This window comes from Thermobia domestica, chromosome 17 (genome assembly GCF_964235325.1).
Source record: "Thermobia domestica chromosome 17, izTheDome1.hap1.1, whole genome shotgun sequence".
Classification (NCBI taxonomy): Eukaryota; Metazoa; Arthropoda; class Insecta; order Zygentoma; family Lepismatidae; genus Thermobia; species Thermobia domestica.
In genome coordinates this window covers 132411569-132426699 of record NC_137470.1, presented here as the reverse complement: position 1 = coordinate 132426699, position 15131 = coordinate 132411569, and the positions used below count along the sequence as shown (strand labels likewise).

The following is a 15131-nucleotide window of genomic DNA, read 5'->3' as shown; positions in this document are numbered from 1 at the left end:
TAAATTCAAACTAATAATAATAATAATAATAATAATAATAATAATAATAATAATAATAATAATAATAATAATAATAATAATAATAGCGGAAATATCTTGTTTTAAACAAGCCACATGTTACATTTAATTGAAATTGGAAAATTTTAACCCTATTTATTTATTTATTTATATATATTTATTTATTTTTTATGTTATTCTTGTTTAACTTGGGATAAACGTCACTTCTCATTCATGGTCGATTCAATTTCACGGAGTGGTATTGATTTGAGGGATCAAAATAAAATATTCGCTATATTGCGTAACAATTTATTTTATTTATGAAAATTATTATTTTTGACAAAAATTATTTTTTTATATTACAAGTCTGAATACTTTCTATTTGATGACCATCAAGTTTGGACCCATGAGGAAACTGTTATTAAAACGTTTGAGCCATTTTCCATAATGTTAACTGTCGTAGAGCTATTTTAATGTTTAGTCTTAAACGAGAACCCTTTAGTAAATGTGTTATTTAACAACGTCGACATAGGGCTGTTATGTATTAAGATGGAAATTGGATTCTTAGCTATTATCACAAGCGTTTCTTTACACACAAAGTATACTAAATGTATTTACATAACTCTTGAAAATATGTATACTGTTGAGTGAAGACAAAAAGTGATATTATTCAATTGCATACTCAACAGAGAAATTTAAATGAATCTTAAATGTTATATACTAGAAAGCTGACATTTATAAGTAGTTTGTACCTACCAGTGCTTATAAAGTATCTTATGTCTTTACTAAATTCCCTTTGCTTGAACCACAAGTAATTCATAAATTCGCTTCTGACACGATCCCATAATTAGTTTTGATTTACGTAGTGAAGTTCTTCTTTCCTCTTTTTCCCTAACTTTTAAATTTGCAAGGATACATTGTCTTGTATTGTGTTTATCAGAATCTTGTTTTTCTTCTATACCTACAGATGGTTATATCTGGGGTTGGAATTTTCCGCAACACTCAGCAACTGCATGCTGGGTGTCTCATAAATCAGATCTTACTCGCTGGATGTTGAAATAGGTAATGCTATGTTCTCTATAACCTCTATAAATAAGTCATTTACCAAATCCCCCCCCCCAAAAAAAAACGCCTGGACCAAATTAAGAGAGTGAGGGAGAAGACAGGTCCGAAAAGCTAACATGGAATAAATACAAGAAACCAAAGACACGCCCTTGTGTGCTATGGTTCTCTTATATTTATGATTACGTATCACTATAATTTGACTTTCCTAATTTCGGTGGGGTCACGACCATTGCTGTAACCAAATATAATCCGGACTCCGGTGTAGCAATGTATTGGAGGATCGCAATAACTTAGTTGCCACCTGTGCAGGAGAGTATTTGGGGGCCTCAGTCAGTGAGATGGTTCCGGTGTAGGATGGTACTTGTTGAGCCTGCCAATCAGCAAGTTACTTTAAAGATATACCCTTTGAAGCTAGTAGCAATGGCAACGGCCCGCCCTTTAATTGCTGTAAATGGTTCTCCGGTTGGAACTGTTTGCTTTTTGTCCTCTGTACCCCTTGTTGCACAAACGACTGTCCCCTGCTTCTGATAGCGATAAGAAAGAAAAGGAGAGAGAACAAAGATTGAAGAGTTTCATAAAAAAAAGAAGAAGAAGATAATTCCGTGCCAAGTTCCAGTGTTCATTTCAGATGCAGTGGCCAAGGAATTTGCCTCATCTATCCTCATATCAACACTTTTTCTGAAGCTGACGAACATGGCTGCACATTTTGCACCTCGGGTGTTTTTATTTTTTTTTTTTTTTTAGTTCACCATATCAATATCATATATTGAGATTATCAATTGTGGCATATTGTTGGATTAAGATTTAGGATTTACATTTGTAGCTTTATTAAGAAGTACCTAATGACTACGGACAGTTTTTCGCCCATAAAAATTTCCCATAGTATATTTCTTAAATTTTGGTCTTTTTTTTTTTTTTTTACCATACTCAAATCATTATAAGGTACCTTTATGCAGAGGTTCATGTCTCTGTCTCGTTTGAAAGTACCTAATCAATGTGATGAGTGAGCAAATGAACCGGTTTCTGCTTGACTAAGGACAGGTTTTTGCCCAGTACTCTAATATGTTTTAAGCTAGAAATATGAGATTTGGCCCATGAACACATCTCTCGGATATCTTCTTAACTTCTAAACCTAATATTTCTACTTTTAACAAAAATCCTTTTTACAGAGCCTCAAAATTAGCGATTTTACCCAAAACTCTTGTTCGTGTATAACATGCTTACGGCAATGCAGACCAGTTTTCATTTCCGATTAATTTTCTTAGCGGAACTTGGCTGCCGTGCACTGCCGTGCATGTTGATAATATTAATTTAGTAACTAAACTTAATACTAGGCACTGTTTTAGTATTTCATCATATTCAAAAGAAACATAATTCGTACATATTGTCCGTCTCTTAAAGTACAAACGTGACTGCTTGCAAATTCAGACTTCAGACAATATCCCTGAGTATTCTCTGTGACACACTTACCTACACTATGCACATCATACCGTCTGAACGTTGAAGGAGAAACTGCTCTCAAGCTCGCGGTTAAGACACTAAAGACGAAGTAATTGGATTTAATAGGGTACATTCTTAGAGTTCGTAATATAGTTACTATAGTCTTCACACAATGTTCGAGGAATATTAATTTGCTAGAATTATCCTCGAAGATTAATTAATTTCTACACATTAAAATAATTCTCGACTATATATTTAACATATTACCCAATCAAGAGATTTTAGCATTCAATCCCATACCCGACCAGTCCATTTCGTTCCCGTAGTGTTCCCTCTATCTTAATGCTAGTCGTTAGGATATGGAATCAAACTGTACAGAGTGAAGTTCAAACAATAAATAAATATATAAATGCGCCAATAAATAAATAATACAGGTTCGGTAGTACAAGACGAGTTACTTCCTTAGCCTCAAAGCCTCACAGACAATCTTCCATATCTTCATACAAGTTCTACTGATAATATAGTTCACTTCTTCTACGAAACCAATCTATCCAAACGACCTTGTCCAATGCAATTTGTACTCGTATTTCTCAACTATTAAAGCTAGCATTAGCGAAGTTTCTACCATTTGGATTGATTGACATATGTGTGAATGTCCATCTATCTGTCTCTCCGTCCGTCTGCTGTACAATAAATCTCGTAAAAATTTAACCGATTCTAAGGGTACAGACATGCCGAAGATACCACGCGATATAGATCGAGGTTTAGCTCTCGGTCCCTGCCTCGATGGTGGCACAAACACATGGATATTTCTGATGTGAAGCAATATCATAGGTCATGAAAACTTTTAAAATCAACACACACAGACACAGACACACACACACACACACACAAATACCTCACATGCGTCACAGCAATGACACTCCTCAAACTGAGTACTTAGAGCAAGAACGCGACCTCTTCGCTATGTGTGTCCTTCATCCATTGAGACCTAGATATCGAGATAGCAACCGCAAGGCGTCTTTGGCATGTGTTTACCCTAACACAACTTAAATGTACTTTCCTTCAACATACTGAAATACCCCCTATTCTTTGGGATCTCAATCGATGAAGTATGAGGGGTAGGATAGTTTAAAGTTTACCCCATGTCGCAAGTTTACACTCGCACAGTCAGCGACAAAATTTCTTTGCGTTTAGTAATATTTACTTTAGGAATAACTGTGGTATGTCTGGAATTTACAACGGTGGTATAGCTGGAAGGTACAGAAAATTACATTTTTCTTTAATTTACTGAAAACTGTACTCAAATTGTCATTCCATTCTGAGTTATTTACGAAAATAATTTCACCAAACGGAAAGAACTTTTGTCACTGAAGGTATATGTAATCAATTTTCCAACACAAACCGCGGAAACGTCTTCAATTGGGACTAAAATTAGTGTATATTTTCTTCATGGCATCGTAAATATCCCTACAGCTTGGGGGTAAAATATATTTACAACGAAAGGGTGAATATACTTTTCTCTCTAAATTCAAGAAAGCATGTTATACGACAATTTTTGTTTTAAAAAGGGCGATCAATTTTGGCTTAATGTGTCCCACATTTTTCTGAGGCTTCCGAAGTATCCCAACTGGAAGAAACTGAAATCAGTAAGGAATAATGTAGTGCATTTACCCTTCTGGCCCACTTCACGATTACATTTAGAGTTCTACAATAACGTTTCTAAAATTCAGTCAGTTTTGATACAATATTATCTATATTATCTTCGAACTATTTTCCGTAATTCCCAGTGTTTGAGATTAAAATCAGTCAAGAATGAGCGGTAAATTCAGTTAGAAAATATGGTATGGATTACTCCGCCCCTCGCTCCCGACACACTTATAAAATGTTTCATGTTAATTTTTGCTAACATTGTTTGATTTTGATGGAATATGTAGTACTGTTTCTTTAAGGCTTCGTAATCGTTTTTTCTGGACGGAGCTGAAATCAGTAAAGAATAATGTAGCAGTATTATCTCCACCCTCGATTTTTTAAAGCTCTACGAAAATTTATATAAAACTCAATTGGTTTTGATACATTATTTTGTACGTTTGACTTTTTTTCTGTAATTCACAATGCTTTGAAACAGTTAATTTACTCCAACATATGGAATTGATTATTCCCCCTTTCCAATGAAAATATAAATATGTTCGTAGATACATTTCACAAAAATATTAGAGTTTCATGGAATAAGGCTTATATGTTTTGAGACTTAAAATCATTTCCACTACTAATTAACTAATTAATTTTATGACCCATGGAACCTGGAAGTTCAATGCCACGTTCACCAAAGCTCTCCATTGACTTCTATCTTCAGCCAACTGAATCCAGTTTCTACTTTGTATTCCAATCTCTGCGGGACCCATTTTAATATTGTCCCCCCGTCTGAGTCTAGGTCTTCCTAATGGTCGTTTTCCGATTGGTCTTCCAGTCAAGACTTTGGAAGCGTTTCTACTTTCTTCCATCCTAGCTACATGACTTGCCCACCTAAACCTCCTAGACTTGATGACCCTAACAATGTTTGGTAAACCGTATAAATTATGTAGTTCCTCGTTATGTAGTTTCCGCCATTCCCTATTCCCGTTCTTCTTGGGTCCGAATATTCGTCTCAGGGTTTTGTACTCAAACACTTTCAGTCTATGTTCTTCCCTCAGAGTAAACGACCATGTTCCGGATCAATACAGAACAACAGACACCATTATCGTTTTAAATATTTTAAGCTTCAAATTTCTCGACGGAAAAAAATGAACTGAATAACAACATTACCACTACTTGGATTAAAAATGAACAGAAAACGAGAGAGGTGAATTTTCCTCCCTCCTTGCTTTAAAAAATGTTCTTTAGTAACTTTCTGAAATATTATTCAATTTTATCACAATATGATGTATGTGTTTATTGAGTTTTTAACATAATCCCTACTCTTGTAGCAGGAGTCAACCAAGCAACCAATTATGGACATACGAGGAAAGGGCGCGATGTCACCCGGAGATAATTGCACCAAACTTGGTGTAGGAGTAGTTAATGGAAATAGAAAAGAACGTGTGGTAGCATTCATAATCAGGCTTTCGGAACCAGAGATAATGGGCCCTACAATACTGGAGAAGTATGGCCTGTCAATCAGATATTGATGGGACATAGACTTTGGGGATTGGACGGAAGCTAAATAAAGTAGAATGAAAACAGAAAAGATGAGCTGAACAGAAAATGTGCCAATGTCCACCTCAGTTCCAACAGACGAATACCGGGATACTAAATCATCAACTGTCCTTGTCAATACCCACCTTTTCTCTGTAAAGAGCAATTGAAATATTTTTTTTATTTTTAAAAAAAAAAAAACAGTCTTATCTGTTTCAGACTGAACATGTGTTCGTTTTTAGCATATTTTTTTTAAATACAGTTCCTAGTACTGTATGTGTCTGTTATACTTTTTAATGATTCTGTTAACAACTGTTTCGTTATGTCAAAAGAACAGTATATAACTCACTGTTCGGTATATTAAGGTTAACTACAAGTATTTTCTAAATTTGTTGAGACCAATTTGGAAACTAATTTTACGAACATGGCATCTGTGTAGACATTGAAGACATTCTGTTTCATGTGTGCTAGGCAACAGAAGTGAAACGCTCATGTCCATTTTGTGTTCGAACTATTAACGTGCTGTGTTTGTGAAACATGCGTGAGTGAGGCATATATTTGGAGTCTTGAACGCAGCTGTTAAGAGGCTGTTTCTGTTCATTATATTTTGCTGCTTTCTAGTGGTGAGTAGCCCTTTGCGTTAACATAGTGTGTTAATGAACAGTCTTGTATGTATTCAAACGGTTATTTTTGTTCTGGACGTCCACAGTCATCCCCATTTTAAATATTACTAATCCCGAAATATATATTTAAATTCGCCTCACAAACACACATTCCTTTAATTTTGGTGGGCGCCACGTTGTAGATATCAAACACCCGTACAAATGAAATCAGTTAATATTCGTGGGTTCAAACATTTAATACTTGTGTACTGACAGCATCTTATAGTGTGAAGAAATACATCAACTTCATTTCAACCCCTTCCCTGGAAAACTTCTGGCGACGCCCATGATTAATTTCTGAGTACATTTTCTTCATTTTTTAAATATAATTTCATTAAACTAACTAGTGATGCATACTCAATTAGTAACGCCATGGCAGGGCAGTTGATAGATTTAGTATCCCGGCATTCGTCTGTTGGGACTGAGGGCGGACATTGACACATTTTCTGTTCAGCTCATCTCTTCTGTTTTCATTCTACTTTATTTAACTTCCGTCCCATCCTCAAAGGGTCCGTCCCATCAATATCTGATTGACAGGCCACACTTCTCCTGAACTGTAGGGCCCATTATTTCCAGTTCCAAACGCCTACGAAATGAATGCTACCACTCGTTCTTTTCTATGCCCATTACCTACTCTTACACCAAGTTTGGTGCAATTATCTCTGAGTAGAGATGCAAAAAAGCCGGCTTTTTTGAATCGATGGTTTTTTTCACATAAAAAGCCGGCTTTTTTGGGAAAAAAACGAGAATTTTGGAAATTTTGGCTTTTTTCAACTTCATGATTTTTCTATCTAAATAGCTTTCTTATAGTATATTCTATAGTTAGATAATAATTCCATGACCTGAATGTGATATTTCGCTCTGAAATTCACCATCAAGATGGATGGAGCACATGTTTTACGAATTAAAGCTAACATGAAGAATGTAGTATTTGAGGGTAATTTTAGGGGCTATTTAACTTTATTTTAACTTTTGAGTTATCGACATCTTTTTTCTTCTCTAGTTTGTCATCCGTGTTTCATTTCTAAGAGCTTTTAGTACTCTAGCTTCTAGCGCAAAAGTTAAACTTGCCCGTTTTTCTATTTATCCGTCAAAGCGTATGTTTTTCAATATATCCGTCGAACCGTACTTCCACATTTCTGTTATACTGTAGCTGTCAAGTGATTTAGCAATAATTTTCCGGACACAACCTTGAATACCAATTTATACAAATAATCAGTAGCGGATTTAGAAAAGTACTTTAGGAGGGTTTTTTCTGATTGTTTCGTTTCCTAAAAAGTCCTAATTTTATTTGGGGGGTGCTTGAAGTTTATGAGTACAGGCATAACTAATATTTCGTTTCGTTTACATGTTTAGCAATAATCTTCCGGATACAACTTTAAAAATCATTTTATACTGAGAATCAGTGGCGGATTTAGAAAAGTATTTTGGGAAGGGTTTCTTACTAATGTTTAGTTTTTTTAAACATTCGTAATTTTTATTTGACGGGAGCTTAAAGTTTATGAGTAAAGGCATAAATAATAGATATTTCGTTTGTTGCAGACATTCCGTAACTCTGGGGAACGGGCTTCAGTCCGAAAGACCGCCCCCCTAACCTTCGCAAAACCGTCACTGCTGGTAATTAGTAATAATAACGATTTAAAAACAATAAAAAAGGAAGTCGCCCAACTCACAGTACACGCACTATTTCTACATTCACAGATGGAATGAAGAAAAGCTTTGTCAGAATGGTCGAATGCTGGTTGAATCCCGGACTTCCCGATAGAAGCGCAAAAGCTAATCACTCAGTCATGTTTGTTGTGCAGTTGTATTTATCTTAACTTAAATATATTCCGTAGTCTTTTTTTTTGGGGGGGGGGGAGTTCCGTAATGATATGTTGAATCCCTCTTGTTAAAAATTCAGAAAACTTGAGGATTGGGTAAACTGTGATGGTGGTTCTATAAAACTTAACTGTAGAATTTCAAGAATATACAGAACCAAAAGCTCTAGATGTGCAGTCTTTAAGTGTATCATATAAATCTAAGTATTTCTCTTATGTTTTATTTTAATTTTATTTTGTTTCAAAAAGAGGGTATGGAATATTTTGAAGTAAAAATACTACATACTATTTTGGTAGTTATTTGTGTATTCTTTAAAAAGAAGTGTTTACTTTTAGGGTTGGCTGATTTACACCAACTTTTTTTTTAAATAACTGGTTTAAACCACAAAAATAAAAAGAATGAACAATGCGAATCGTGTGAACTTCATGGTAACGTTTCCAGATATCAAACCACCTGCAATAGTTTTATTTCCCTTTCACCTTTTAATCAAGGTGTCCCATGTTCAATTCTTGGTCGAACCACAATCCTTCTTTCATGCGTAACCCAAGTAGCGGTTCGGATGTCAGTTTAAGCGAAAGTCTTCTTGATAACCTCGGGATTTCGTAAGGATGTTAAGCCTAAATATACGAAACAAACCAAATTGTATATTTCTACATGCCTAAATGCGTGTTGTTTTATAAAGAAGCCAATATTGCTTAAATATATTGATAGAAATTGGCAAAATTTATCGATTGCCTACGTAGCTTCCAACATTAGCTTGGATTGGACTTTCAATTATATCTACGTACCGGTACTAAATTTGTAATTTAATACCTCAGTTTTAGCGTACTGATTATGGTACGTTGACCTTTAAATTTTACATGCAAAGCAATAACAGGATTTTCCCGTTATTGTCTTACATTTCAAGTAATGACGGGATTTTCCCAATGGCTAGGGCGGGAGATTCTCAACTTAAGAAATTTACTGACCGCACTTCTTTAAGCTTATGGGAGTTCTTCCGGCATAACCCCGCTGTTGCATAATAACATCAAGGCGAAACAAACTTAGGCTATTTCTGTGAATATGTAATATAAATACATAAAGCAAAAAATCTAAGTCAAAAAAGCCTGGTTTAAACATTCCCCAGAAAACGGGTTTTTGGCATTTTCAAAAACAACCACGGTTCTTGCCAATTCTGCTTACTTTTGTATATAGGAGGTTAAAAAATTCTTATTATATACATTGGTTAATCCTGTGGAATTCATAATGTAAATATGTTGAAGAAAAATTGTTTGAAATATTTTTTCGAAATTCATAGTTTATTTTCGTTGTTTTATATTATTATCAGCATCAACCACTAATTAAATGATTTTTTGTGTTATAGAGAAGCGATACAAAGTCTGTTTTATCAATTTAAAGCAGTATTTTGAAAAAAGCCCAAAATTTCCCAAGCAAAAAAGCAAAGCAGAAAAAAACGAGTTTTTTTTCCAAAAAAGCCGGTTTTTTTCCGAGCCCTTGCATCTCTATCTCTGAGTGACATCATATCCTTTCCTCGTTTTCGAAGATTTAAATAAAAGAAATCTACGATAACTTTCGTAAAAAAAGAAAGGAAATCCAATTTCGTCGAATATGGTCTATTTTTTCTGAGAATTTCCAATAGATTCAATTGCTTGCAGTTTAAAAAGGCCAAAAATGAAAGAACAATTCCTCCTAATTTTATATGACATATTTTTCTGAATATGCATTTTAAAATATCGTACCTTCATACACCATTGTGTACGTGTTTCATCGAAAATTACCTCTACTGTGTTCTCTAAGCTAAGAAACCTTCACAGCTTACCAGGAACGCTAACACAATTCTTTATTTTCCTATATTAAGCGTAACTTGCTGTCTTTTTTTTTTTACTCAACTTCTTTATTCCAATCAGGTTATCATTCTTCCAGAATTTAAGACTCTCTGAATGCATCTTCGCTATCTTTTGTATCTATATTTTATTACTCTCATATCATTATTGGCTGTTATAATCTTATGATTATTCATCTTCGTTGTGTGTACAGTTTGTCTGCTTTTCCTGTGTTATTCTTGTAGTTTCTTTATTCCGTGTCGTCCTTCTACACTAACTACATCTCTTTACAGTTATTCTCTTCTTCGACCAAATGCTTAATTGTCATGCGCCAAAATAATCATCTCTTGGTTTTTCCTTTCTTGACCTTGTGAATTACAACCAAATTTCTGCTATAGATATCAATATCTTTATTCTTTTTTTTTTCATTTCCTTGTTTGACTGGATTGTGTATCATGTTCTGGGAAATATCATATTCCTGGCTGTACAACAGATTTAGTCTCATAAAACTTTTTTACCTTTCGGAATAGGGAGTCACTCTTCAAAATGTGTAAACTCATTTAACAATCACCTTGCATAGTCAATGTTCGTAAACTATAAACATAAAATACGAGTAATTAAAGTAATGCGAGTAATTTGCCAAACTAGAAAACAACCGTATACATTGGGAGAAAAAACACTATAAATTGTTTGTATAAGTATTACTTAACGTCTTGTGAACATATGCAAGGCACGGCCCAACAAATTCAAAAAAATAACAACAAAGAAAAAAGTTCATCTAATGGGAAGTGTTTATTTAATATTAGGTGAATGACCCTTTCTTCGTACTGGGATAATAGATTTATAAGAAATTCTTGAATCTTCTTCCTCTTAGAATATTTATTTCAATGAAATTTTAATGAAAACAAAAATACAGCAGATACTGTACTTTTGACATAAATATTGAGACACCGTATCCCCACAGAAAGAAACTGGTTGAAGTGGATACTAACTATTTTAAAAAAGTAATTCCAAACGAGTTAGACATTTTCCTGACCCTGAAAACTAGCAATTCGATACAAATATCAGTCATTTTTGACATTTTATTTTTCAGTCCCAACTTCACTCTTTGCAAATGGGAATGAACTTGGACTTGAACGGCATTGGGGGCATCACTGTTCACTTCAGCTACCCCAAAAACTATAGATTCAACACTAATATCAACTGTTTTCGATCATTCTTATATGTACCCCCTTCCTTCTCAGTTGGTGTGCAAAGAGATCTTACTGTCACCGAGGGCTGAACTTCAACTTAAAGGGCATCGAGACTGTCACCATCAGCTCATGAAGCCCCAAAGCTATTGATTTGAGACTAATATCGGTCATTTTATATTATTTTTATAGGTGTCCCCCTATGTGTTCTAGGGAATCTTACCCAACAATCCTCTTTTCAAGACTACAAATGATGCGTGTATCAAGGTTAGTTAAATTGGTACAGGTGTTCAGTTATTGTCATACATACTCTCTCTCTCTCTCGCACACAAACACACACACACACGCACACACGTTTTTAAACATATACCGTCTTATGTAGAGTCATTTTGACGTATGATTAGCGTCATACGAAAGGCCTGACTACTGCAGAAAACATATGTTAGTCGAACTCTTTAGTGTAACACTAATCACGCTTCAGAACGACTCTGCATAAGAGCCATAAAGATTTTTCTAAAGATACGATGATCTTGTGAAACTTGATTCAGACGCTCATAATAATACAAGAGAATAAATAAACAGAAATTTAAGGCGAAACGCATTTAATGAAAATTTATTAATGTGCTCCAAAAACATCATGGAAAATCCTGCAACTACAGAATTAGCCAAATCTTACAAAATATATCGATTTTCTCTAGTTTATTCTATTTTCTTTTACATTTCCGGCCTAATATAAGGTCGTACAAGTATCTACACGAATTTTAACATGTTTATAGTGTCCTCTATGAGACCCTTGACCCTAAAAGTCATTTGATATATTAATCGTTGCCTTATGAATAAACACTTGCGGTTAGTGCCTTCTAGTGAATTGTACTTCATTTTACCTGGAATATTACCCGAGCTTTCGAATACATGTTTTGCAGCATTTCCCCTTATCTTTTCACAACAAGTTATCCTATAGAATGTGCGCTCTGATTTAAGAATCTCTCTGCATTTGATATTGCATAAATGTATGAATTCATTGTATTCTGAAAAGATGTGTTATATGTGTGCTGTTTTTGAGTAGAAGTTCAAAATGTATTTATGAATTAATCAAGTTCATAATCTTAAACTCATACACTACCTTTTTTATTTTAGATTAGTCACGACTGAATATGAGGGCTCAGAAGAAAATCTGCAACCTTGACATATTCAACCCTAAGACAACTATTCGTGATGCTGTTATGGATTTTTACTGGATGGTCACCACAGTAATGTGCTTTGCTCTGGTTCCTATTATCTTCATCGCTTATAAGGGAATGATGGAAGTCTTTGATCTTGATGGAAATTACTTTCAGGCGAACGACTCCGATACTCGTTTCATTTTGTTCAGGTCCAATGTTATGTCATTCAATACCAAAACAGGAGAAATCAGTATTCGTGATGACATTGGAGAGATGCTGCTTGCTGATATATGTTGGTATTCTTTGATGTGGGCTTGGATTTTGATTCAAACATTTAATCTGCGTCTGCCAAATTTCATATGGGCCATACTTGACAATGGCAGATTGGATAAATTTATTCACAAGATCGATAAGGCTGTTTCTCTGAAAAGTCCGGTTACCGATGTTGCAAATATGATTGTTGGAAATTTACACAAATTCAGATTTTACGGGTTAATGCTTTTTGTTTGTCATATCTACAATCTAGTTGCTGCTGTGATGTACTGTTTCACATCGTATGCTCTTCTAATACATGAAGATCGCACATTCGGTATTGTAAAAATATTTAATACTGATAGTATCGAGTATAAGGCCATCTGCTCTTTCCTTTGGTGTTGTTCTGTTCTCCTAATCACAATTAGTTACATTTACCTAACACTTAATGTGTTACTGTACCATTCCACTTCGGCCCGGTCTCTATATATTGGTTGGCTCTTCTATAGTGAGGATCGTAAAGCGACGGATGCCCTTGCTAAAACACTGTCGTATGAAGATATCGCTTTCTTGCTCCTGCTGCGTAGAAACATAAATCCCAAGTGCTGTGAGGAATTAATTTTCAAACTGTCATCTATGCTAACTGATCCCCAGGAAGATCGTTCGGCTTACGAACAAAGTATGGTGATATGTAAACCAATGATTTCTAAGCCAATTGGGTTTTGCGTACAGTGTACTCTCGAGCGATACTAAAAAAATATTTCGTAAACTAACCAGCTACTTTTTCACATAAAAGAGTTAAAGATGGCAATGAAATTTAATGGACTTAAAGATGTACGGAATTGATTTTAAATGGTAACAATTTGAAATCCCTTGACATCAATGAACATCAAGAGTAATTAATGTAGCTTGGTTCACTAATTATATATATATATATATATAGTTCGTGTTTACAGAAATGCGAACTTTGGCTATCCCACGGCTAACGATGATCTGGTAGAAATAACCAAAGTCAAGGCTAAATAATTGTTTGATAATTCCTAAATGTTAATCATTGCCTTTAAAAATCAACTTAAAATTCAATTTTGCAAATTATTAGTTATCACTTTTTGTTTGTGTAATTGAAACAACTTCTTTAAAAAAAAGAAAAAGATATTCCAGTAGTGTTTGTTTCTGACACAACACTTCTAATTGTAATTTTGTTTCTAGAAAGAAGAATTATGATTCAATTGATGATTAAAAATGTGTCTTGTTCTTTACTTAATTCACTCTTGCATGACTGTTTTTGCTTGTGCCTTATGAAATGGCAATTTGTTAAATGTTAGATATAGTTCAGTTGATTTGATGCAACATATAAAGCACACAAACTTAAAACGCTTCAATTGGTGAATACTTCTTAAAATATCCTACTGAATTAAACAACTTAGTATTGGATCTTGCAAGACTATATTTTTTACTTGTTCCTCATAAAATGTCAATTTGTTTGAAGATTTAGTTGAAGTTCGAGTGATTTGTTAAGACAACTATTTTAATCGGGAGAAGTACAACTATTTTTAGGCATTCCAATTGCTAATATTATTAAAACAATCCGTTCTCTGCTGAATTAAATATTTGAGTATTAGCTCTTGCTCGACTATTTTCACATGTTCTTTATAAAATGCAATTCGCAAAAATGTAAATCTAATTAAAGTTCAGTTGGTTTGATGTAACGTACGAAAAAAAGCACAAAAAATAAACCTTAAATTTGCCTGTTTTTGAAATATGTGGTATTGGTTAGTTATGGATTAAAGTAAAGAAGATGCTTGGTCAATTTCTCTAGGCCTTTAGTTCAGTTTATAAATATCTGTACTGGATGCGTTTTCAATATAGGTTTCAATATCAACTCATGTACGTGGTTTATGCACTTGTGTGGTTTGTACACTTGTTTCATTTTACATACGAAAATATACATTGCACATAGGTCTATATGTAATACTTGTTTCCAAATATTAATTGTACTATTACGCACTTATTTCACTTATATACGTATGTAAAATACACATTACAAAATAAATTATTCAAGCATTATTATTTCAATTTATTACCCTGTGCATAGCAAAAAAATTATATATATATATATATATATATATATATATATATATATATATATATTCAAAAGGCTAGTTCCTTAGTAGCTTAAGTTAACTGATTGTCAATAGAGATATGTCCTAATTAGTCCGTACCAGTGTTTCTTTCAGAAAAATAGCTTCAGCGCGAGCTTTAAAACATTTGTAAGGTAGCAATACTAAGATGTTTGTTTATTTATTGTATTATGAAACTATCCTCCAACTACTGATTTTATTTTAGTCTGTGTTAATCTTGTCAACTCCGGCGGGCACTCTCAGAGCTCTGGGGGGCGCTGTCCCTCCTCGAAAAGGTATACCTGAAAGAAACACTGTCTGTACTCTGAAATAGAAGTTAAGAAAGGTACATTTTCTTTTTAGCATTTAAATTTTACATTGATATATATCTTAAATGGTAGCTATGTATATATGTTAGGCAACT

General features: G+C 34.1%; 1 protein-coding gene across 6 annotated transcripts in view; it reads left to right on the top strand.

The window, feature by feature from the left end:
* LOC145674346 (uncharacterized) overlaps positions 1–14645 on the top strand; it is a 51140-nt gene extending 36495 nt beyond the window's left edge. For all 6 annotated transcript variants that reach the window (XM_081744284.1, XM_081744280.1, XM_081744279.1 and 3 more), the window contains one exon: positions 12310–14645. In XM_081744284.1, the coding sequence (XP_081600410.1) occupies positions 12327–13340 (1014 nt within the window). In that variant the 5' untranslated portion in view covers positions 12310–12326 and the 3' untranslated portion in view covers positions 13341–14645. The remainder of the gene's footprint in view (positions 1–12309) is intronic.
* Positions 14646–15131: the final 486 nt, after the last annotated feature.